The 26073-nt window shown below is 36.7% G+C and overlaps 1 protein-coding gene across 2 annotated transcripts in view; it reads right to left on the bottom strand.

Annotated features, from left to right (window-relative positions):
• SMC1B (structural maintenance of chromosomes 1B) overlaps nucleotides 1–26073 on the bottom strand; it is a gene marked incomplete at its 5' end in the record, with an annotated part of 51607 nt that overhangs the window by 17754 nt on the left and 7780 nt on the right. For both annotated transcript variants that reach the window (XM_079774931.1, XM_079774932.1), the window contains 11 exons: nucleotides 2763–2869; nucleotides 4448–4564; nucleotides 4855–4992; nucleotides 6387–6533; nucleotides 10257–10436; nucleotides 12664–12849; nucleotides 15040–15247; nucleotides 16140–16222; nucleotides 22384–22524; nucleotides 23336–23591; nucleotides 24851–25089. In XM_079774931.1, coding sequence (XP_079631057.1) covers nucleotides 2763–2869; nucleotides 4448–4564; nucleotides 4855–4992; nucleotides 6387–6533; nucleotides 10257–10436; nucleotides 12664–12849; nucleotides 15040–15247; nucleotides 16140–16222; nucleotides 22384–22524; nucleotides 23336–23591; nucleotides 24851–25089 — 1802 coding nt within the window. The remainder of the gene's footprint in view (nucleotides 1–2762; nucleotides 2870–4447; nucleotides 4565–4854; nucleotides 4993–6386; nucleotides 6534–10256; nucleotides 10437–12663; nucleotides 12850–15039; nucleotides 15248–16139; nucleotides 16223–22383; nucleotides 22525–23335; nucleotides 23592–24850; nucleotides 25090–26073) is intronic.

Here is a 26073-nt window from a genome sequence, read left to right as displayed (position 1 = left end):
ATGAATTCCCATATAGCTATCATCCAACTTTAATAATTACCAATTCATAGTCAATATTACCCCACTCATCACTCCCTTCCCTCACTGGATTATTGAAGCAGATTTCATACATGTGTAATTTCATCTGTAAATGTTTTAATATGTACTAGTATTTCTGAAAGTGAAGTGATTTTTAATGCATAACCATACACTATTACAGATAAAAATTATGACAATTCCTTAAATATCAAATTGCTATCATTGGCAAATTTCCTAAGTCTCACTATTTTAAAACTGGTTTGTTTGAATCAGTAGCCATACATTGCATACAATATGTTTCTTAACTCTTTTATACAGGTTTCCTCCCCTTTTTTTCTTTTAAGTTACAATTTTGTACTTATCCTTATTTAGTCATTTGTAATAGCTATTTATTCAGAAACTCCCAAACTTGGAATTTAAGAACATGTTCCTTCCTTATGCACGACCTTTTTTTCTTCTTTTAATCTTTCTTGTTGAAAGTATTACACCGGCCCTCCTCCCCCCACCCCGCCCCCACCTCTTCCAGCCGGCTCCCTGCACTCCCTACTTTGCCAGAGTCGTCAAGTCCTCTAAGGAATCCCATATCACAGTAGTTCACCCTTTCCATCCTCTCTCCCTCTTAATATCTTGCTAACGGAGTCATTCGTTCAAGAAACATTTTAAGCACTACGTGTATCAGATACCGTGCTAGATACAACTGATACAAAGACAACAACAAAAACAACTGTAATGACAAAAAGAAAATACTATTTAATGACAGGTTGTACATGCCTTTACATGAAGTAACTCACTTAAGTGGTATGACCCTCTGAGACAGGTAATACCACCGTCCCTATTTGTCTGACAAACCAAGGCACAGAGAGGTAAGAATCTTGCTCCAGGCCACCCACTTAGGAAGTGATGGAGCCAGCAGGACACATTATGAGGTACCAGAGTCCCTGCTCTTAGCCATGCCTGTAGGAGTGGTCAAGAACAAACTCCTGAGGGGTTCATTTCTGCTGCAGCAGGAAGACACACAGGCTGCAGACTAGGGAAACACTTCTTGACTTGGCTTTGGGACTCCACACTACTCTGGCTTTCCTTCCCCTCACTCACTGCTCCTTTAACGGTTCCTTCCTTCTCATCAGTTTGTGAACAGCGCCTGGGATCTCTTTTCTACCTATATCCATTCACTTGTTGATCTGATCCAGTCACATGACTTAAATGCTAATAATTTCCAACTTTATACTTCCAGGCTGGACCTCTCCCAGGAGCTCTTAACTGTACATTCCACTGCCTCCTCTCTGTCTCCGATTGGATGGCAGAGGCATCCTGGGATACATAATGGATAATCTACTAAAAGCAATAAGTTTTAGTAAGTTATTAGATGTTAGATCAATCTAAAATTAGATACCATTTTATATATCAGTACAAGACAACCAGAAAAATATCATACAGATATTATTCACAAGAGAGAAAAACAAAAAAATCTAGAAATTAACTGAATAAAAACATTCATATTTCTATGGAAAACAACTTTAAAATTATAATGAATAATATGATGATCAGAATAAGTGAAGAGACATTCTATGTTCTTAGTAAGAGGGCTTAATAGACTGAAGATGTTCTCCTCAAATAAATCTATAAATCCAATGTAATCTCAATCAGAATCCCAGGTTCATTTTATGAGAAGCTCAATAAAAAGCAATAGGCCGAATTCTTTACAGAGAAAATCTACTGAAATTCAAGTAGACTTCAGAACAAGGAATATGACAGGGTTAAAGAGGGGCATTTTATAATGATAAGGAAATTAACTCAGCAAAAAGACATAACAATCCCAAATATACACTGAGTGGCCAGATTTTTTTTTCTTTTTAATATATTTTATTGATTTTTTACAGAGAGGAAGAGAGAGGGGTAGAGAGTTAGAAACATCGATGAGAGAGAGACATCGATCAGCTGCCTCCTGCACACCACCTACTGGGGATGTGCCCGCAATCAAGGTACATGCCCTTGACTGTGTCTTTAAAGTTCGCTGGAATGTCCTCTGTGGAACCATATGTCCTGGTGAATTTGGGGATGGGAGTAGAAGTTTTTTACTTTCTTTTCTATGGTAACTGGCCTCCTTAGAATTTTCTATCTTAGTAATATATTACTTCTTGAAAATTACCAATTTTATCTACATATATAAATATTCACAGAGAACTAAGTAAATTAGTGTCTTATTATTCTTTTGATAAGCACTGTGTTATTATGTTCCCATTCTCTTATTTTGCATGTTTGTGTTCTCACTTTAAAAAATTATGAAATGAAAGAATTAGATCTCTTTATAAGAATCCTAGTAGCCCGTTGCAGGAAGATTCCTGCAATAGGGCTTCCTGCTGCGCTCTCCCCCACCCCACCTGCTTCCCTTCCTTCTCCCCGCCCCACCTGCTTCTTTTCCTTCTCCCCTGCCCCGCTTGCTTGCTTCTCCGCAGCTTCGCTCCCTTCTGCAGCGCTTGGCTTCTTTCTACACTGTCTTGATATGCAAATTAACCGCCAGCTTGGTTGGGTTGATTTGCATATTCGCCCTGATTGGCTGGTGGGTGTGGCTTGGGCGTAGCGAAGGTGCGGTCCATTTGCATATTACTCTTTTATTAGGTAGGATGAGTATTTACTAGCTATTTCTTGATACACTGAAATAAAGACCTCAGGCATCCTTTGAATTATGAAGTAATAGTTATTTATATGTGTACTTTGCTCCCCAACATTTTAAATAAAAATACCTTTTTTGATCAATTTCTTGTTGCTGTTTAACATGTTTTTTCTCAAATTCACGAATATTTTCCACACCAATTTCTTCACAGAAGTGTTGAAAAATATCATCTTCAACCTTTTACATGATTTCAAAACAATTGGTTTAATAATTAATTTTAAGAAAGTATATAGACAATGCTTAAATCTAAATTTTCCTCTCCAAGGTTTTCCTGGATTAGGCAAAAAAACTAATCCCAACAAGCATTATTGTACTCTGAGGAGCCTGTGCTTTCTTGTTCTTCAACTCCATAAATTACACCCATCTATTTTCAAGTTTCTTATTCTAAAAACTAAATAAGAATGCACAAAATTAGTTTTAAGAGTTTGACTTCATGAAGTGTTTAAAATGAAAAACATTTCAATTACATTAGCCATACCAAAATGTAATATTACACATAAATAAAATATTCTTTTTATGAGTAATACCACAGTGTCTTAGGCAGAATAAAGCCTGACTAGAGAAGAGAATTAACCTTTTGCACTCGGATGTTGAGTGTGACTCGACACGGTTAGCATTAGAATAAAGGAATCGAGAAAAATGCAAGTGAGTGCAAAGGGTTAAGACTCAAAAAGATTTGGAAAAACTAGAATAAGCCAAATCCAACAAAATAACATTTAACTTCAATATTTTTAAAGCCCTGCATTTATGTAAAATTACACAACAAGCAGACCTACTTTTACAGCAAGGCATGTTTAAAACTTTCAGATTTTAGTTGACTGTAAGTGAAATATGAATGTGATTGATGGATGCAATGGTGAGCTATGAGTTACACAGTAGATAAGCTAAACCATGAAAGTGACAGTTCTATGTGTGGTGTTCCAGGTACTCTGTACTGGGCAGACAGGACTTGGACATTATGCTTTGTCCTGGGCATTGACAAACAACAGAGCACCCAAGAAGATGGTTACCAGAACTGGAAAAGAGACATTAAGGAGCTGTACGAGTATGGTTTCAAATCATGTGATGAAAGGTAGAACTAAAAGCAATGGGTGAAAATTACTGAGTGATGGTGTGACAAACAACTTTCTAAGGGTTAAAGATAAGCAACAGGAAAATGAATTAAATCAGAAAGTTCCTATTAATAAGCAGAGGCAAGGTGACCAATGCTTTGTTTCCCCAGAGCCAACCACTGTGCCTGGCAAATACAATAAATGTTCCAGAAATAATTACTGAGTGAGTCTTTTGGTTTAAAATCCTCACTCAAGGATATGTTTTATTGATTTTTAGAGAGAGTGGAAGGGAGAGGAGAAGGAGAGAGAAATATCGATGTGAAAGAAACAGACAGGTTGCCTCCCAAACTGGGGATTGAACCTGAAACCTTTTGGTGCACAGAATGATGCTCCAACCAACTGAGCCACTGGACTAAATAAGTTATCTTAAAAGATAACCCAGATGATGAAGTTTTCTTTCCTGATGTTAATGGCAGTGGCAGAGAGAAAGAGGCAGTAACTTTTACAATGAGCAAGGAAAGGTTGGAGAGCAGAAGAAAGTAAGTATGCACTGGTCACGGTCCCCTCAGATGGGCAATAGTGGTTCTCAAAAGACCAAGAAAATCAATTTTGCAAACCAGTAAAACTTAGTACATGTTCAAGAAGCTCTAAATCTGGCATAGAACTACATTCTACATGCCACTTAGTAATAAATATTCATGACCTTATTTATCTTTTCTTGAAATTCTTCAATCCTTTGTTGCCACTTTTTGATTCCTTCATTCAACATAGAACATTGAGAGTCAATATTTAGTAGTTCACTTTGTAGCTGAGATTGTTCCTAATTACAAGAGAAAAAAATTTTTTAACACGGCTATTTTAGCTTTATATAGTGAAGCAAAAAATGTGATAGGTATCTTTTAGAATAAAAGGGGAATCCATGAAGTTGGGTAAATTCAGGTACAACTGTATAAGATCAACAACCATAAAAATAAAGTAACTAAAGGACTATAATATAATCTCAAATCACGAGGAAGAGTGTAAAAATCACATGGAGCTATATAAATGTAACTCCTGAAACTCTATGTCCTGGTTCTAATTTCCATAACATTTGATGTAAGCCTATATTACCCGGTAAAAGGCAGCAAGGTGCTTTTTTTTCATCGTCTCTAGTTCACTTTGTGAATATTTGAGTCGTGTATGAGTTCCTTGTACTAGAGTCTGTATTTGTTTCAAATCCGCTTCCTTTCGAAGCAGCTTCATTAAATCCTAAAGAGGAAGAGAAATGTAATGAGAACATTTTACAGCAGAAAAAGCACTTTCACTTTTCAAAGTGCTTTAAAAGCCATAATTTCACTGACGTTTTACATATAGCCACATCCACATTCCATCTTCCCTTCTTCTGGCTGTTAAGAATATAAGCCATGTGGAGTAACCAAGATGCCATATAGCATCCTCAAAAAACTTACACACTTTCTAGCAGGAAACAGGAATGAAAATGGAGGAATGGGGAGTGTGGATTCCACCCAAGGCACATGAATGGGACCATGTGATACATCGTGCCTGGTGTTTAGTGCACCTGTCTTTCTGCTTGCCTCATCCACTCCCTTCTGCCTTCACTTACCCTCTTACTCAAATTAACTGCCTAGTGTATGTTCTTCTGGATTTTACTCCAAGGCCTTACATGAACATGTGTATACATATATCTACCTATATGTTTTTTTTCATTCTTATTTTGCAAATTAGGAATCATATTGAACATGCATTCCTGGCTCTTGCTTTTTTCATTCAGCTACTCACAAGAGTCAACTTAGATAAAGCTCTAAATTCATTCTTTTAATAGCACGTATTTTTCCAGAGTGAGTCTGTACCAAAATTCTTTAACTATTCCCTAAATAAAGGGCATTCACTTTTCGACCACAAACAATGCTGCAACAACATCCTTGTGTGTATGCCTTTAAGTACTGGTGCTTCTATTTCCATGCAATAGATTCCCCAGGGTGAGATTGACGGGTCAAAGGTATTCATGTTTTTAAAAGCTGGTACCGATCACTTTCCCCAAGACCATAAAAATTTACATTTCTATAAATAATGTATGAGGTCACGTTTCTTTACATCTCCACCAGCATAATGTTTTTCCAAGTCTCTTTGATAGGTATGAAGTAATCTTAATTTAATGAGTATTCCCCTGAGTACTATCTATAATAATCTATAATAATAAAAGCATAATATGCTAATTAGACTGGACAGCTGAATGACCTTCCGGACGAAGCCGGGGCTGCAAGGGCTGAGCCCCTTGCACGAATTTCGTGCATCGGGCCTCTAGTATTCTATATTGAGCATTGTTTCATGTGCATTAGCCATACGGCGTTCTTCTTTCTCTGAATTGTTTAAACCTATCCTTTGCCCAGATGTTTCTATCATAATGTTGTTATTCAAGTCAATTTGTAAGAAGTTCTTTGATAGTACAGAACCAATAGTATTCATTTTAAACTTTAAGAAAACATATACAATGGCTCTTTATCCTCATTAAATTTTTTTTTAACATTCAAGTGGTTTAATCTATCTGGAATTTACTTTTGTATGTTATAATATAGGGAAAATTAGTTTAAAAACATCATTATTCTACTTAGTATTCTATAACTTTTATAATATGAATTTACCTTTAATTCTTGCATTAGATGGGTTCTTCTGTCTCTTAAATTCTTTATCTCTTTCTCATCCCAGCATCGAGCCTTGTATTTTAAGTCACTTGAACCTCCAGAGATCACCCCAGATTTTAAAAACAATGTTCCATCAAGAGCTACTGTCTGTAAAATTAAAAATATTTTACATTGGAGAAATGTACATGAAGATAAAAGTAGGACATAATAGGGGAATTTTTATAGCTGAGAATTTTTAGATAAGAAAAACCACATAATAAATCTCTAGCATATGAAAAGACTAACCAATAAACCACAAACACAAACCCTGTTTTACTAAGGCTCAGAGCAATTCCAGGCAACAAATTAGAAATTAAAAAGGTTCAAAAGTAAATTGTATATTAGTTCCAAACATATTAAATATTGAGAAGAAAAAACCAAGGATATTTGTATTTAATATCAAATAGTTTGCATTATGTAATGCTGTATTTTGAAGATTTTGAAATCACACATCAATGGCATATTATGAAAATCTTAGCAACTTTAAGACACCAAAAATATCATTTGCCAAAATGGATATGACCTGGGTCCAAGAACAAAAACTTAAATGGAGTCAAGGGTATAAAAACAGCTTGAAGTTACAGTCCTGAGTAAGCACAGGCTTTATGGAATAAATAAAATAAATTCTCAATGTTTTTAGTCAAAGCAGGAAGAGTCCACCTGTAAAGGACAAAAACCATGTAACATGAGCTGATTAAAAAAAAAAAGCCAACAAATAGGAGTCTCACTGATTCCTTCATTCAGACATTCCCTGCATGACTGCTGTGTTTGAGATTCCATACTGTGGACTGGAGTGACAGAGGGCGTGAAATACAGTATTGACCCTCAACTCAGACTTGTATACATAAGAAGTTCATTCTTATTTAAGGTTACAGAATATTCCATTCTGTGAATACATTATAATTTTATTGAGTGAGTCTTGTTTCCAATTTTTCCTGTTACACAAATGGCTCAATGAGTAAATCTTATGTATACATCATTTCACATACATGTGAGTTTATCTATGTGAAGTTCCTAAGAAGTACAATTGGTAGGATTGCCCATCACAGAGCTGATATTAACTTACAAGATCACAGTAGTGAATGGCAGGGCCTCTCTCCCCATCAAGTGTTGTCAAACTTTGTGACGTGGATCAATCTGACACGTGAAAATACGATTTTGGTGCTCCTTCATTAGGCATTTCCCATATTTTAAGTAAGGATGAGTTTTCATATTTAAGAGCACTTGTATTTCCTTTTATAAAATTTGTTCATATCCTTTGCCCATGTTTATTTTTGTTCATTTTCTAATTAATTTGTAGAAAAATTTGATCTTTACTATAAGTTGCAAGTGTTTTCCCTGGTTGCCATGTCTTTTTAATTTTATTCATGGTGGGTTTTGCCATGCAGCAAAGTTTTATGTTTATGTGAATTTATCCACCTTTTGCATAGATTTTGGGATTTTTATCATATTGCAAAGGACTTTCTCTGCAATTTAGAAAAAAATTCCCCTGTTTTTCTTAACATCTTTGTAGTTTAATGTTTACACTTTTCTAATCCACCTGGAAAGTAGTCTAACATAACGTGTGAAGTCTACATTCAACTATATTTTATTCCAGATGGTATCGTTTTCCAACTTTCTGTACTTTGCATTTTTATTCTCTTGTTTAATGTGTACGATTTTTGAAAAAATGATCTTTTCACAAATTATCCAGCAAGTTAATGACATTTTTCTGGATATTTTTCTTTCTTTTTGCCACACCATATTAAAAAGATAAAGTATAAGTAGATCTTCCTATATATATTTTATTTAAAGTAACAACCATCCAGTCTATGGGGAGAGAAAGCAAATAAGTTGTTTTTCTGGTGACGGCAAATGGACGGAATCACACATATTTAAAGAAATTCCAGCCCTACCTGGTTTGGTTCAGTGGCTAGAGCACTGGCCTGAGGACTGAAGGGTCCCAGGTTCAATTTCAGTCAAGGGCACATGTCTGGGTTTCGGGCTTGATCCCCAGTAGGGGGCATGCATTCTCTCTCATCATTGATGTTTCTATCTCTCACTCCCTCTCCCTTCCTCTCTGAAATCAATAAAAATATATTAAAAAAAAAGAAATTCCAGATTTAAATATTTTGTTACATAAATTTAAAAAATTGAATTATCATAAAAATCTTGATGACCAAATGATAGCTAGCAGAAATACTATAATTTATATTATGTAGTTTATATATATTATATGTTGTTTAGAAACTAACCAAAACGTTATTTGGTGATGTCACTTGCAGTATTTAAATAAAGAAAATTCTAAAACATGATATCAAGTCTATGAAAAGATGAAGTCTATGAAAAAAACAAAAGCACAAACTGAAGACGTATATCTGTGGAAATATGACATCTATTCAAAGGTTTTACATATCCTTAAGCACAGAGAAAATTCCTGAAGTGGCATAACAATAACAAGGGAGAAGATAAGGTCTCTGTAATATACTTAAGACACAAATGACAAAGCTGATTAAAATTTTGAAATAACGATAAGAAGAGGATGTAGCCTAAAGGGGAAAGGCATCTTATGTGAACAGATATAAGCCATTAATATTTGTTAAATGAAAGAAGGAATAAACACAGTCTTATCTTCATGGGAGTTCTTTAAAATGACCTAACACATCTTCAAAAATCAATTTTATAAAATATATTTTACAAACATACAAAAATAAAATGTAACATATTTAATTAGATAGCAAAATAAAGAAGATATCTTAGCTCATTTATTCCAGTTGCTTAAATTTAATATGTAGAAATCAATGACAGTGTTTCCTAAGACCGTGATCACATTATCATTAAAATTATTACTGATAGGAGTACTAAAATATGTGAGAAGTTATTTATGTTAGCCAGTCAATAAAAAACTAAAAATTACTATCTTTCATAGTAATAGCCTGTTTTGTGTTCATTTGCAATACTGGGCATTCCAGATCAAATATTTTAATTCACTAGTAAATAAAAAAAAGACTACAATTTCTTGAGAGTTATTTGCTAGGCACTATAATAGTATTTTGCATGTTATTACTTAATTTAACCCGTATAACTCTTATGAAATATGATAGGTATTGTTATTTCCCCAATTTTAGATGAGAAAACTAAAATTAGAGGTTTAGAAATTTGTCTAAAGTCACATAATTAATTACTAAGCAGCATCACTGGTTTTGCTTCATGGCTTATGCCCTATGGCACTATGTAAGCTTCATCAGAGATATAGCTTTAAAAAAAAGTATGTCAGATAAACTGAGAAATGAAACATTGTTAACTAAATACAAACTCTATTCAACTAAGACTAAAACAATATTTATTTTTAAAACCAAAATTTCCTTGAAAGATAAATATTTAGTACCCTAATTTTAATTGTGCCATTTCTATAAATTCAAATGTGTTAAACCCTTGAATGTGTCAGAATTCTTCCATTAAACTATGGAAGAATTAACCCAGAATATAAAATAAGCACCTACATTTTTTCCTGATACTCAGAAATACATGTACTACACAGTTAAATGCAGGGCATATCGAGATTCAGATAGAACATATATTGCATATGAGAAAAAAATAAACTGCCTTGAAGGTATTATTAAAATAAATCTAATTTCCAAAATCTAATTTATGATATAGGAAAATGCTACAGAAGTGAATTTTTTGAAAACTCAACATTATAAAAACTACTGAAGCCATAACCATCTTAGGTTCTATGTTAGTTTTCCTTATTAAAAGAGTCATATGAGAGCACATGTTAATATTTGTGTAATATATTAGTCCTATAAATATTGCTTCAGATTACTCAAAAGTACAGTCTGAGCATCTCACCTTCCGCCTTTCAGGCCCATCGAAGGCTATATGCCTTGCTTCCTCCACAGTCTCACAGACAAGGCCGTTCCCACACACAAACTGAATTACTTTCTTCAGCTGAGGAAACTGAGTCTTTATGACATCGATCACCATTTTACAGCCTTTAATCTCCCGTAACCTTTCATTGATTGGCTTGATCTAAAAGGTTTAAAAAATACTTATTAGATAAACTAAAATAAAAAACCAAGTACAGTACTCAGTACATTCTTTCTCAAAAAGCATACATAAGCATGACAGTAAGAGATTAACAGTACACTTATACACAATAAAAGTTTGACAAGAACCTGTCAAACTGTATCCCACCATTGGCCTGTGTACTATTTTTAAAAAATACACTTCATCAGCCCTACCCAGTTTGCTCAGTGGATAGAGCACTGGCCTGCAGACTGAAAGGGTCCAGGTTCGATTTCGACCAAGGACACATACCTTGGTTGCAGGCTCAAGGCAACCAATGTGTTTCTCTCTCTGTCTCTCCCTCTCCCACACTCTCTAAAAAAAAAAAAAAATCAATAAAAAAATATCCTTGGGTGAGAATTAAATTTAAAAAAAATACACTTCATCAAAATCCAGAAGATAAAATTTCCAGATTCAACTGCATCACTAGCCAGCTGGGACAAAGTAATGCATGATAAGTGCATGATAAGATTTTGTTCTCAAAATCATAAAATCTAGTGAGAGATAATACCCATTTATGTGTGTGTGTCAAAAGAGTGGCACAGCATTGTGGAGCTCAAAAAAAATCACTCTAGGTTTAAAGGATCAGGAAAGCCATCAGACCTTCTTTGACTTTTAAGTTGAGTCTACCAATAGCTTAAAAAAAAGTACCTGCAATGTACTACTGGGAACCAGAAAGTATGGTCTCATTTTTGTAAAACAAAACAAAGCAAAACCCTATATACAACCAAAATGTGTGCAGACACATACACCTGGGAATATATGTTTATATAAATTTAATGTATGGAAGCAATATAAAATAGTTACAACTAAGGATCTGGACATTGAGAAGGGGTAGAAATATTTCCTTTACATTTCTAACCTTCTGTATTAGGTTTTTTAAAAATGAGGGTGCCTTGAAAAAACCGTAAGCATGAAATAAGTAAAGCAGGATTTAACAGGCAGATGAATTAGGTAAGTAATTTTCGTGGGCAGAAGATATAAGCAACAAGTGGAAGTGCAAAAGGCAAGTCTGGACCATTAGTACCCACTAGCATTTGCTGAGCCCTCTGGGCCGGCACTGCCAGTGCTATCCATGTGATGGCTCCTTGCGATAATCTAATAGGTAAGGACTACTTCCTCCACTTCACAGGTGAAGAAACTGAAGCTCAGTTAAGAGCAATTAACAAGTGAGTGGGAGCTAATTAAAAGCAGGGCTGAGATTCATACTCAGGTCAATCCTAGTCTAGGGCAGTGGTCGGCAAACTCATTAGTCAACGGAGCCAAATATCAACAGTACAACGATTGAAATTTCTTTTGAGAGCCAAATTTTTTAAACTTAAACTTTTTCTAACGCCACTTCTTCAAAATAGACTCGCCCAGGCCGTGGTATTTTGTGGAAGAGCCACACTCAAGGGGCCAAAGAGCCGCATGTGGCTTGCGAGCCGCAGTTTGCCGACCACGGGTCTAGGGCATGTGCTCCTGACCGCTGCCTTCGGTTCAGGTTCTGGAAGGCAAGACCAACAGGACATTTTCTTTAGTAGCCAAGAAAAAAAATCAATGAAGGATATAAATCTTTAAAAAATTTATTGACTTTAGAGAGAGATTTGTTGTTCCACTTACTTATGCATTCATTGGTTGCTTCTTGTATTGCCCTGACTGGAGCTGGAACCTGCAACCTTGGCATATTGATCGGGGCAATGCTCTAACCAACTGTGCTACCCGGCCAGGGAAAGGATATCAATCTTGACAATGACAGAGCTCCTGCCTCAGGATTTAGACTCTGGATACTCAACACATGCCCCAAGGCTCCACATTCGCCTGCTCTACCAAGACTGATGCATATTTACTGGATCACATTTACAACTGAGACTCTGGTTGGCATTTCTCCAACAGACCTTATGTCTTATCCATCTCTTACACTTTGCTATTGAATAAAAATATTGCTGTCTAGTAGGCTAAAACAATGTCCTCAAAATCATCAAGGTAGAATTATGGCACACTAGCTATGGAAGAAATGATATGAAGTCAGAAAAGACAGCACCCACTTGATACTATTCCTGGCCTGACAATACATTAACACCAGCCATCTGAACGACTGACTGGCATACAGGCTGATTTTTTTCAATGACTACGATAGTTTTAGGCAATAAAGACATACTTTAAAGAAGATTTTATCACTACTAAATACTAAACATTATACATTTCTTACATCAAGGTAATCTAGAGCAAGGAATGTCTCAGGTTCGGCTCTTTCCTCCTTCAGAAATCGAATACAATCTCTTGCTACCTTTTCAGAGGTGACAATAATGGCGACTATGTACCGGCCAAAAAGCTTAGTAACAGCCAGCTGGTACTTCTTATGAATAGGATGACACAGGTCAAGCAGTCTTCCAAACTTAGCAGGTTTCAAAAAAGGAGAGCAAGAAATACATTCATGAGGAACATATAATTCATTGTTTTCTAATGTAACAAAGCAGCATAAACCAAAAACTAATTTTATAAAATGATAAACATCAGATTTTCATGGAGTCTCATTCAAATGGACATTAAGTTTTGTTATGAAATATTCATTGAGGTATGTCATATTTCACTTAAGAAAAGAATAATGATGAGGGGCTAGCCCTACCAAGGTATTAAAGTATTTTTTACAAAGCCACAGTAATTAAATGGTATTCATCCATTCCCTCATTTACTAAGTAAGAATTATGAGGACCCCTCATTTCATCACCACATGCAGGTTCTGAGCTGGCACTGGGTAAACATTACCGAACAAAGCAGATACATTCTGATCTCACAGAGCTGTCTGTCTAGCAGGGAAGAAAGACATGAATAATCAATTACTAGGCACGTGTACAAAATAGACTTATAACAGACACTGTGACAAAGCACAGAACGCTGAGAATGTATTACATGGGCTAGGTGGGCTTGAGACGCCAGGGACGGCTCCCCACAAAGTGCTATTTGAGATCTGAAGGAAGGTCAAGAATTGATTAGATTCTATTCAATAAGTTTTCTTAAAAATGTCAGAACATCAACCATACTATATCAATGCTTCCTAGCCTATTTGAAGATTCAATTTTGGGTCTTAGACTCTTTTTTTCATTTGCTTGGTTCTACTTCAGGAATACTAATTTCTTTATGATAGATCATGACTGTTGTTAATACTTAGTATCCTGCTCTTTGTTTTTTTCTTCTCCTTTCACCTTTTGACTATTAAAAATTCTTGCAGCACACTAGTTGAAAACTGCTGACATATAGGGTTCTATGCTAAGTGAAATAAGTCAGTCAGAGAAAGACAAATACCATATGCTTTCACTTATATGTGGAATCTAATGAACAAAATAGAGAGAGACACATAGAGAACAGACTGACAGCTGTCGAAGAGGAGGGGGTCTGAGGGGCTGGGTGAAATAGGTAAAGGGATTAATTAAACAAAAAAACCAAACCTCATAGACACAGACAACAGTATGGTTATTATCAGAGGGGAAGGGTGTGGGGGCAGGTGGAAGTGGATAAAAGGGGGATAAATGGTGATGAAAGGAGACTAGACTTTGGGTGGGGAGCAAAGAATGCAATGTGCAGATGACGTATTGTAGAATTGTACACTTCAAACCTATATAATTTTATCGACCAATGTAACCCCAATAAGTTCAATAACAAAAATAAATGCTTTAAAAGGATATACTTCAATTAAAAAATATCCTGGACTATACCATTTTCTGAAGTTTATGGCATTAGATGCATATGAGCCTTTGTTGGCCTAGTTTTTGTGTGCTTTTTTTTTTAAACTAGTTTTTGTCATTTTGTTTGATACTGGGGGAAGGATTCTGTGACCAAGACTTACTCCTTCATCATTATCCAGAAGTCAAGACCAACAATTAAAAGTAAAAAAGTAAAAAAGGATGGTATAAAGGAGAAGAAGCTGGGGTGGCCAGAGATAGGAGGAAAATCATGAGACTGGTATCACAGAACCAATGGGCAGGGGTTTCAAAACAGTGCAAGTGATGAACAATGTCAAGTGCTGAAAACAAAATAAGGACTGGGCAGTGAACACTGGTGTTAGTGACCAAAGAGTGAAATGCCAGACCCCAATACCAAAGAAATAATTTTGGGAAGTTGACACTCTAAGCAACAGATTAGATATTGCTATATTTGGACTAATGAAATATAATAGCAAAACTGGATGCAAGTCAGATTTAGTACATAAAAGTTCACTGTTACAAAAATATACCAATGATGTCTACTGAAAATATAATTTAAAAAAATAAAACCAGGAAGAAGTGTGAGGCTGTGCTTTGGGGAGAGAAACTACTTCATAGCAACCAAGTCCTTGGGGATACTGGCCATAACTTGGACTTTCTGGTAATGTGTTCATGGAAATGTTCCTCCCCAAAATTACTTATCTGTAGATACTACTGGAAGTTATTTACATTTTTTACTATATTTACATTATTTACTATATTTTAAAAATAAATAATAAAATGAAGATTTCTGAAATAATTTTTCTTTCAAATAATGGTAACATTTTAAATCCCAAATAAGAAAGCTTAGCCTTTTTGTTTAAATTAACTGTGCATTCTATTACCACAGCATCTGGGTAAAGTCTTTTAAGGTGTTCCAGGATCTCTGCTCTCTTTTGCTGACGTCTTCCCTCGTGGTTATCAATCCCAGCATTCTGCAGTTCACTTCTAATAAGACCCATCTCTTCATTAACTTCCGAAATTCTTGATTTTGTTTTTTCAATTTCATCCACTAGTATTTCCTCTTGCTGTTTTTTCTCTTTCAAGCAATCCCTATATAATAATAGCAAAAATAAATTACATAGCAAAAAGTAAAACAAAAATTTAGAAATTACAAGATACAATATACTCAGGTCTGGCATTGCAGGGGAATGGAATAGTGCTTTATCAATTTTAAGAGATGAAAAATGCAATGAAATAAACCTAGCACCAAACTTGGGCAAAAGAGATTTTGATCATTCTTTATTGATTCAAAAGATACATATTTCTGGATGTTGAAAAAGTAAAGATCCTACCTAATAAAATAGTAATATGCAAATTGACCGCACCTTTGCTACGCCCAAGCCACGCTCACCAAACAAAGCCACACCCACCAGCCAATCAGGGCGAGTATGCAAATTACTCAACAAAGATGGCGGTTAATTTGCATACGCTGAGGGAGGGAGGAGTGAAGACTGAAGACAACTTGGAAGAGGGAGGAAATGCGGAAAGCAAGGTGGCTGCCAGAGGGAAAGCCCGGGTGGGGCGGGGTGGGTGGCAGCGGCGTGCGTGTGCAGGCGCGGCGGCCGCAGCGGCCGCTTGCAGGATTCTTCCTGCAAATGGGCTACTAGTAGATTAATATAACCAGAGCAATCATCATGAGCTTAATAATAAGTAAATGCCAATTTAAAAAATTCTCAGTGGGAGAATACTTAGATTGTACTAGCTTTCATGACATAACTTTTGTTTTAAAATATTAATACCAAAAGAGAGTTTTAAGTTTCACTACTGGTAAACATTTAAATTTTCAAAACTTATTTTATTTATGTGCTGAAGTATAATTTTTAATTATATACAATGAAAGAGTGAAAACATGATACAATGAAAGCATTTACTTGATGAATATACCACAAATAAACCAGATGCTTGAACTATGACAGCTGCAAAAACCTTTAACAATACCCACATGCATGTTTTTGTATACTCCTCCAACTTCTCTATTCGCTTTTTATGATCTTCTATTTGTTCTTTTACTTGTTTTAGATTTCCCTAAATTAGGAAATGAAACCTAAAATCAATTACAGCAACTCCAAACAAATAAAATTGATTTTTCGCGATCTGCTTAGAACTTACTGTAATATCCTTAGTTGTTCTGAATTTGAAATATATCAAATATAACCACATGAAAATACTCATACGAGCAAATTTTAATTATGAAAAGGCAGAATGGTATAGAGCTTTGAGGTTATAAGAATCAGGATTCAAATCCTGGCTCCCCCCTTTACTAAATATATGATCTCTACAAAGTTTATTCTGGTAAACTCAAACTCCCTCCAAGGTGTTATTTTCAAACTAGAGGCCGGATGCATGAAATTCATGCAAGGGGCTTGGTCCTTGCTGCCGCGGCAGCTGCCTCTGCCTCAGCCCCTGCTGAGGCTTTGTCCAGAAGGTGGTCTGGAAGGATGTCCGGTCTAATTAGCATATTACACTTATTATTATAGATGATACGCAGTTCTTTCCTTTTTCACATATCTGGAATTTTTTTAGTTAAAATATTTTAAATTAGTACCAAACTGAGATGGAGTAAATAGGTCATCCACAGAGAAATAAAAAACAATGAAATAACAATAGAATCTAATCTTGAATGTGCAACTTAACAACTAAAAGAAACTAAATCTCAGAAAAATAAAAACAAGGTGTCCCTCTCTGAGCAATTAAGAGATATGTCATCCTGCATTATAAAATTAGTTCATAAATGAAAAGATGCCATTTGATAATGTTATATAATATAGTATAAATTGAGTATTTCATGAGAATATCAGTAATTTCTCCTGGGACTTCTGCTTTAATATAAACTATCTGTGCTTTGTTATATATAATGAATTTTTTAAAATTTATTTTTCAATTACAGTTTACATTCAATATTATTCTGTACTGGTTTCAGGTGCACAGCAAAGTTGTTAGGAAATCATGTACTTTACAGAGTAGTCCCCCCGCCCCCCACTGCTTCAAGTACCTACTTGGCCTCATACATACTCTTCCCAACATTACTGACTATATTCCCTGTGCTGCACTATTCATGCAATAAATATTTATTCACTGGCTAACCTGGCTAGGAACTAGAGATACAAAGAACAGGACACCCGAAGGGATGCGAGAGAGAGGGGGCCAATGGGGGGGAAAAGGGGACATCTGTAATACTTTCAACAATGAAGATAAATAAAAGAACAGAACAGGACACAGTCTCTGCTCTCAAGGACCAATGTCTCGTGGGAGAGACAGGTAATTAAGTAAGTAACCCCAGCAGAGTGGCTTGGTGCTGCAATAGTACAGGACATATAAGCCAACTATCGGCTTGTGGGAGGAGGGCTCACCAAAGTCTTGCTCCATTCACATGATCACTAAATCTCAGCACAGTGGCAGTCTCCAATTAGCTCATGTCTTTAACCTCTCCCATCTAATTCATCTTGTGCACCACACAGCAAGACTAATCTTACTCCATTACTAAGTAATTTAAAGCCAGGAGTGTACAAAAGTCAAAAACACAAATCTTTTTCATTATACCACACCAGAAAAAAGAAGAAATATGAAAGTTTTAAGTGGAAAGGAACAAACATATTCTATGAGATGCTGATCTCACTGTATTCATGTATCACACAAATTCACTGAACAAACAAATATGCTAGGTGCCAAGAGTTGTAAAAATAAGCAAGACACAGTTCATTTTTCTCTAGGACGCAATCATTTTAAAATTAGAGCTCCCCTATTGAGATTTTAATATCTCACTTAAAAATTCCATGCAAAGAGAAAAAAACAAGATTACTTAACAAAGAATACAAAATTCAGTCAACTAGGATACCTGCCTCTGCCTTTACTCTGGCCACTCCCAAGGCTTGTGTCATGCCGGAGGGGTTTCTTTGTGGCAATTACTTCCCTGGGCAGGTGGGTCTCTGAGGGATCACTCCCTGTTACCCAAAGAGCCTGGCAGAAACGTCAGACATGCTTTGGTTGAGGAATAGGCTTTCCTGGAGGAAATGTGAAAGACCAGGGTCATCACCCCACAGGGAGGGGGTCAGGGACTGGGTGCTCTGCTGGACACATAATGGGGAAATCAGTCCGCCTTGGTAGCAGGCATTCTGCATTTGAGATGCCAGCTGATTGTGCCAGTGTCTGGAAAACCAACCACTGCCCAGCAGCTGGCCATCTGGAATCTGTGGAAAGTTATAGCCCCTCCTGTCCAGGGAGGGAGCCACCAGTCCTATGGGACACTGAGTGTGAGTACCTATTTCTCTATCTTTCTCCACCTCAATCTTTTTCTTCTCCTGTCAGTGTTTTCATATTCAAAAGACAACAGCAATTCAACCAAAACTTACTGACATGTACTAAGTACAAAATTTATAATGGACACTATTACAAATCCTGCCTTTAAGAAGCTTCCAGAGAGAGGAACCAAGATGGCGGCAAAGTTAAAACAACTAAACTGCCGCCTCGCACAACAATTTCAAAAACACAACTAAAAGACAAAACGTCTACCACCCAGAACCGCGGGAAAGCTGGCTGAGTGGTAGATTTACAACTAAGGAGAGAAAGGAGCACAAACGCTGAAAAGCTGAGGTACGGAGGCGCGCGAATCGGGCTGGTGGCGGGAGACTGGACGTGCGGCTTTTTCTTCAACCCAAAGGGAGACAAGCTCCCGATCACTCTGAAATCCAGTTTCTGGGGACACGCGGGGGACCCAGATGCCTACGGGGCGAAGCTGGACTCTTGGCCATCGGGTCGGAAAGTGAGAGTGACTTTTTTGCAGAGGTGCGCCCAGCAATCAAGTGTTTACTGCGCTGGAGCGCGGGACGCAGGGACTTGGAAACGCGGGAAGGCAGAGACGGCTGACGGCAGCCATCGCTGTTTGCCACGCCCTAGCCTAGTGATGCCCTGAGACCCTGCCCCGCACATTCTACAAACCCACCCAGGCTCCACACAGTGGCTTTTGCATATAAATGGCCTGTTCTGTGGCAGCTTAACCAAATTAACTGCAGCTCCAGTCATAGACTGCTCCAAAACCGCCCAAGCAAAGAGGAGAAAACTGTAGTTCTTGCTGTAGCTCCTGCTGGGGGGCCTCAGACAGTAGCTGACCTGCACCCCATTGGAGATCCAGAACTAGTGTATCTAGTGGTCGGTGTGAGACGACACCAGATTTCAACCACTCTCATAAGGGACACATTCAAGAGGCAGACTCAGTGAGCACCAAAGCCCCACTGAAACAAGTCCTGCCCCATAAACGTGTCTCCAGCACAGCAATTCTCCTGTTATACACACAGCGGGTCCTCACAGCCAATTGGCCTAGAGGTCAATTCCTCCCAGTGATACCAACAACAATCAAGACTTAACTACAACAAGGCTATACACACAGTCCACAAAGGGGTACACCAAGAGTGTCCACCTCAGGTAACTGGGAGGCTGACGCGTTGAACCAATAAGACACCTAGTACACAAAGCTACCCTACCAACTCAGGGAAGCAGCGAAAATGAGGAGGCAAGGAAACAGATCCCAAACGAAAGAAATGGAGGAGAACAAACGAATGGACATAGAGTTCAAAACCACGTTATAAGGTTTTTCAAGAATTTCATGGAAAAGGCCAATAAATTTAATGAGACCCTCGAGGATATGAAAAAGGACCAACTAGAAATTAAGCATACACTGACTGAAATAAAAAATATTATACAGAGACCCAACAGCAGACTAGAGGAACGCAAGGATCAACTCAAAGATTTGGAATACAAAGAGGCAAAGGACACTCCTCCAGAGAAGCAAGAAGAGAAGAGAATTCAGAAAGTTGAAGATAGTGTAAGAAGCCTCTGGGACAACTTCAAGCATACCAACATCCGAATTATTGGGGTACCAGAAGAAGAGAGAGAGCAAGATGCTGAAAACCTATTTGAAGAAATAATAACCGAAAACTTCCCCCACCTGATGAAAGAAATAGACTTACAAGTCCAGGAAGCACACAGAACCCCAAACAAAAGGGATCCAAAGAGGACCACACCAAGACACATAATTAAAATGCCAAGGGCAAAAGACAAAGAGAGAATCTTACAAGCAGCAAGAGAAAAACAGTTAGTTACCTACAAGGGAGCACCCATACGATTGTCAGCTGATTTCTCAACAGAAACTATGCAGGCCAGAAGGGAGTGGCAAGAAATATTCAAAATGATGAATAGCAAGAACCTACAACCAAGACTACTCTACCCAGCAAAGTTATCATTCAGAATTGAAGGGCAGATAAAGAGCTTCACAGATAAGAAAAAGCTAAAGGAGTTCATCACCACCAAACCAGTATTATATGAAATGCTGAAAGGTATTCTTTAAAAAGAGGAAAAAGAAGAAAAAAGTAAAGATAAAAATTATGAACAACAAATACATATCTATCAACAAGTGAATCTAAAAGTCAAGTGAATTAAAAATCTGAGGAACAGAATAAACTGGTGAACATAATAGAATCAGAGGCATAGAATGGGAGTGGACTGACAATTCTCAGGGGGGAAAGGGGTGTCTGTGTGGGGGGTACGGGAAGAGACTGGACAAAAATCATACACCTATGGATAAGGACGGGGGGGGGGAGGTAAGAGCAGAGGGGGGGTGGGAACTGGGTGGTGGGGAGATATGGGGGAGAAAAAGGAGAAACAATTGTAATCTGAACAATAAAGATTTATTAAATAAAAAATATAAATAAATAAAGAAGCTTCCAGTCTAGTAAAGCTGTACTAACTGTACTTTTCCTTCAATCAGATAAAATTCTTTAGATATAGATTAAGAATAATGAGTGATTAGATGCAGAATAAATTATTCTCAGTTCTTTTTGGTGGAGTAGGGAGAAAAGGCAGGCTAGGTAAGGCTTTGTGCTGTCATAACCATAGAATTTAACATGTAGTGATAAGTTTTTTCAAAATTAGCATGCAGAAAGGCAAAAGTGTGCAATGAGAATTTATAGCAGTGTACAATTTTATAATGCAATACAAATTATTCAAGTATCTTAAAATTAATTACTGCTGTTACTACATTTGCTGTTTTTAAAATTTATTTTAATCCTCACTTGAGGATATATTCATTATTATTAGAGAGGAAGGGGGAGACAGGGTGAGAACATCAATGTGAGATACATCAATTGGTTGCCTCCTGTACACACCCTGAGGATCAAACCTGTAACCTAGGTGTGCCTGACTGGGGATCGAGCCCACACCTTTGGCGTACGGGACAATGCTCCAACCAATCCACCAGGCCAAGGCCTTTTTTCTTAATTTTTAAAAAATTGATTTTAAAGAGGGGAAGGGAGAGAGAGAGGGAGAGAGAAACATCGATGTGAAAGAAAAACATCAGTTGCCTCCCATACACACCCCGACTGGGGACTGAACCCACAACCTGGCTATGTACCTGACCGGGAATCAACCCTCAATCACTTCATGTGATTATCATATACTACACCACGAGGCATTAAGGGAAAGATCAGATGCTTTGGGGTAGTATCACACCCCTTTTCATTTTATTCAACCTGCCCATCTCTATGAGGTAGACATACCTATCCTCACTGTACAAATGAAGAAACCAAAGTCCAGACAAGTTAAATAATTTAATTACCAAGATTACCAGGTCAGTAATAACAAGACTAACTGGAAGCCAGGTCTTACTCTAAGGCAGACCATTAAAATGCTATTTTGAGCTTTGCGCAGTGGCAGTCTCGTAGCCAATGAGGTTTATCGGAGGCGCGATTATTGCTAATTGAAAATAAATAAATAAAATGCTATTTGGATGGCCACTTCCCATGTAGACTATTACACTCCTCTTGGGCAATGGCCTTAATGTTTCCAAATAATTTTGCATTCACCTCTATTTGATACTTAACTTTTTCCCTTTATCTATCCTACTCCTAACCTCACTGGACTTTATAATACATGTAAGAACAGAGGCTGTCTCATCTGTCCATCCTATCACTATACAGACGCACACAAAATGCGGACTGACTATACGGTGAAGGCACTATCTGTACCTTAGACCCTAAAGTGGCACCTCTATGAGACAAGCAGCATAACAGGTAACCAAGAATTTGTTGATTAACTGCTTATGTCTGATGTAAATCCACTTCTATATTGAAAAGCTTATAAAAAGCTAATAAAATTTCACTGAAAATATTTCTAAGTCTTGAGTACAAACCAAGTACCTGAACTTCTCCATGCCTCCTCTTTTCAAACGCCAACCTTTCTTTATCAGCCTTCTGTTCCCACTGCAGTTTTTCCAGCTGTTGGGTCATTATAGCCACCTTCTTCCTTACTTGTTCCTTAAGCTCTTTATAATGATCCAGCTGTGTAAAGAGCATTTAAACATTGCTAACTCAAAGAAGCATGAGAGGAAAGTCTTTCTGTGATAGCCTTTACTAACAGACATTTAATCTCATTAAAAGTATGTTTTACATAAATTAGATCAGAATTGGCCATCTTCTCCAGATAAGATGGGAACATTAAATGAATGTTTTACTTAAAACAGTTTAGATACATCAATAAGATATTCAAAATCAACTCTATCAGGTCTCTGTAAGAAATGCTTAAAAGAGTAGGGAGATTAAACCTCATAAAATCCAAAAGAAGAACTCAGAGAAAATAATATACTTTTCCTATTTATATAGTCACAAAATTTTAGTACATATATTGTAATGTTAGACTATTATAAAGTTAATGAAAAAGATAAATGATAAAAATTTAGTGCAATGTTTAAAAACTCTTTAATTACAAGTGTTTGGATATCTACCATCAATTTATTGTACATAAATTTTATATACTAAATGGGATATTAATTCATCACTTAATATTTTAAATCACATTAAGTAATCACTTTCCCTGTCAATTAAGTGATCATATCTCTTCAAAGCCATATGTATCTGACTTTTAAGTTTTTATAATATTCATGAAAAAAAGTTATTTTAGAAACACAAGAATTACCTAACACTTATTACAAAAAATGGCCTAAAGATTAAATTTAGATTCCATATACAGGCTGAAAATTTTAAATCCTCATAATTTAGATTCTGAGGACAATCTCTTAAAGGATCAGAGAGGTCATTCTTCAAACTTTTTTTCTAATTAAACGAAAGATTTCCCATGTGCTGAAGTTTTCACCTGACTGGCTTCTAATTCAATGTCTCGCACTTTCTGCAGGACTTCTTCCGAATGCTTTTCAAAACTTTTCCACGCAACATCTAAATCAGCCAGCTCTGTCTCCAGGGCTTTTATGTCATCTTCCTGTTTAGAACATTGTTTTTCACTGTCCTTTACGGATTTCTTAGCCATATCTAATTTCTTGAGATGGTGAGAAGTGTTTTCTTTGGCTTTAATATATTGGGGCCTCTTCTGATTTAAAAGTGCTTCAAGAGATCTAAAAAGAAAAGTCAAGTCTGCTTTAAAGGAAATTAATGTTGTGATATATAAAGGGAAGAAGTTCTTTTGACCAAATCACACATTTAAAACCAAATTCTAAAAACTCACTTTCAGAGACTGTAAGCAGAGCAGTCGCTGTCAGAGTTAGGAGGAGGGTGGAATAGGTGAAGCATAGGGGAACTTTTGAGTGGTAAAATACTCTATATGACACTGTAATGGTGGACACAAGCCATCTCACGTGTGTAAAGACCTACAGAACTTACAGCACCAAGAGTGCACTTTAATGTAGGCAAATTTAAAAAGTCACTTAGAGGAGGTCAAGACATCCTAGGTGGAATATAGAAAGCAACCAAGGAATCTAACCGTATTTCGTATGCATTAAACCACCTTACTGAAGAGGTGGGGATAAAAAGTGCTAACCTAAGTAACTTTAGAAAAAAGTGGAGTCTGTAAAACTAAAAGCAAATGAAATTGTACATAAGCATCCGACCCTAGTTGATAAGGGTGCTTCCTGGGAGGGTATAAACAATTCTGATGCTGCCATACATGATTACTAGAATTGAACAATTAAGCAAATGACTGGCATTTTGTGAAAGGCATGTTTCTCACTGTTGGAGTGGGAGGTTATAGATAAGCAAGAAAAGGTCAATATCAAAAGTGATGTCAAGTTGATATTATGATACATTAGATATGTCATATAACATATATGAACTGTTGACATCCCTGATACATATGATGGGAATGGCATTTTACTGCTGTGGTTTTCTTTCCCAAATTCATAAACCCTGTCTAATTATGAAAAACCTATCAGACAAATCCCAATTAAGGAACACTGTACCAGAAAAACCCTGAACAATACTCCTCAAAACTGCCAAGGTCATCACAAACAAGGAGGGTCTGAAAACCTGTCACAGGCAGGAGGAGCCTGTGGAGATGTGATAACTAAATGTAACGCGGTATTCTGGATTTTAAAAAAGGACAATAGGTAAAAACTAAGAAAACATGAATAAAGCATGGACTTCAATTAAGAGTAATGTATCCGCATTGGTTCATTAATTCTGACAAACGTGTCATAATGTAAGATGTAAGTAGGAGAAACCAAGTGTGGGGAACATGGGAACTCTGTACTCTATAATTTTTCTGTACATCTAAAGTAAAAAACTTAAAATAATCAACTTTCAAAACACCACTTTTATTTTTATTTTCTCTATTGATCTACATAAAATCCAACTATTAATAATTATTTTTTAAACTCACTTCAGTTCTTTTTCTGTTTGTTGTAGCTGTCTAGTCAGCATTCCATGCTCCTTTTTCTGGGCTTTCACAATGTTTTCATGATGAGAAAGAGATTCTTTTGTGTCACTCAAATTCCTATTCACATTCTCTAACTCAGTGTTCAGAAAATGAATTTTTTTCTCATTATGATATAGCTTGAAAAGCTGCAGTTGAATCTTGTTTATTTTAAGTTCTTCAAGGAGAGTCTGGTAACGTTCTGCCTATGAAACAGTATAATTCAACAGGAGTTAAAAGGAAGCATATTTAAGCTGACTTTTCATAGACTCAGCTATAATGCCAACAAATGATTTCATGTGACATACACACATGTAAAAATACTAAACAAAAAAAATCACTAATAAGGAACACATCTACCTCTCATTTATTTCTTCAAATATTTTTTAATTGCCTACTATGTACCAGGCCCTGTTCTTTGTGCTGGGTATACAGTGAAGAACAAAATAAAAATAGTCCCTGGTCTTGTAAGTTTAAAATATAGTTATTCTAATGGGGGGTGGGGCGAAGAGGAGTCATTGAGTAAACAAGCAAATAATAAACAAGATATCATATAGCAATATATGCTATAAAAGAAACAAAATAGAGGAATGCAACAGCACCAGGGAGTGGGTGCTAATTTAGATTGGGGGCATGGACAGCAAATGCCTGCCTAGGAAAATGGCTTCTTATGAAAACTTGAATGAGAGTATTTGCCATGCAAAAATCAGGCATACAATTATCTAGGCAGAGGAAATAGCCAAAGCTCTGGCTAGAATGGAGTGTGGATGTTCAATAAGTAATGTGGTAGGAGAGGAGAGGAAGTTAAGGCCTGAGAGGTGAATAGGGGCCAAGTCAGAAGGCTGGATAGGAGACTAGATTCTCAGGGTCGTGGGAAGCACTGCACGGGAAGAGGCTCTCTGCCAGAGGAAGACAGAATGTGATTTGCATTTTAAAAAGATCGCTCTAAACACAAATAATTACCAACCATACATACAGCACTCTACTAGGCATTGTGAAGGGTACCAAGAAAATACCACAGAACAGCATTTGCAAAGTGTGGCCATGGTTTCTTAGGGGTCCCCCACACTATTTTAGGGAGTCCCTGAGGTCAAAAGTATTTTCAAAATAATACTAAAACTTGCCTTTTTCTTTGTGTTTATATCTGCACTGATTGATGGTGCAAAAGCCAATGTTGAATAAAGCTACTA

Source organism: Cnephaeus nilssonii (assembly GCF_951640355.1).
Source record: "Cnephaeus nilssonii genome assembly, chromosome: 6".
NCBI lineage: Eukaryota > Metazoa > Chordata > Mammalia > Chiroptera > Vespertilionidae > Cnephaeus > Cnephaeus nilssonii.
The sequence above is the reverse complement of the archived record's forward strand: the minus strand, read 5'-3'. Positions and strand labels throughout refer to the sequence as shown.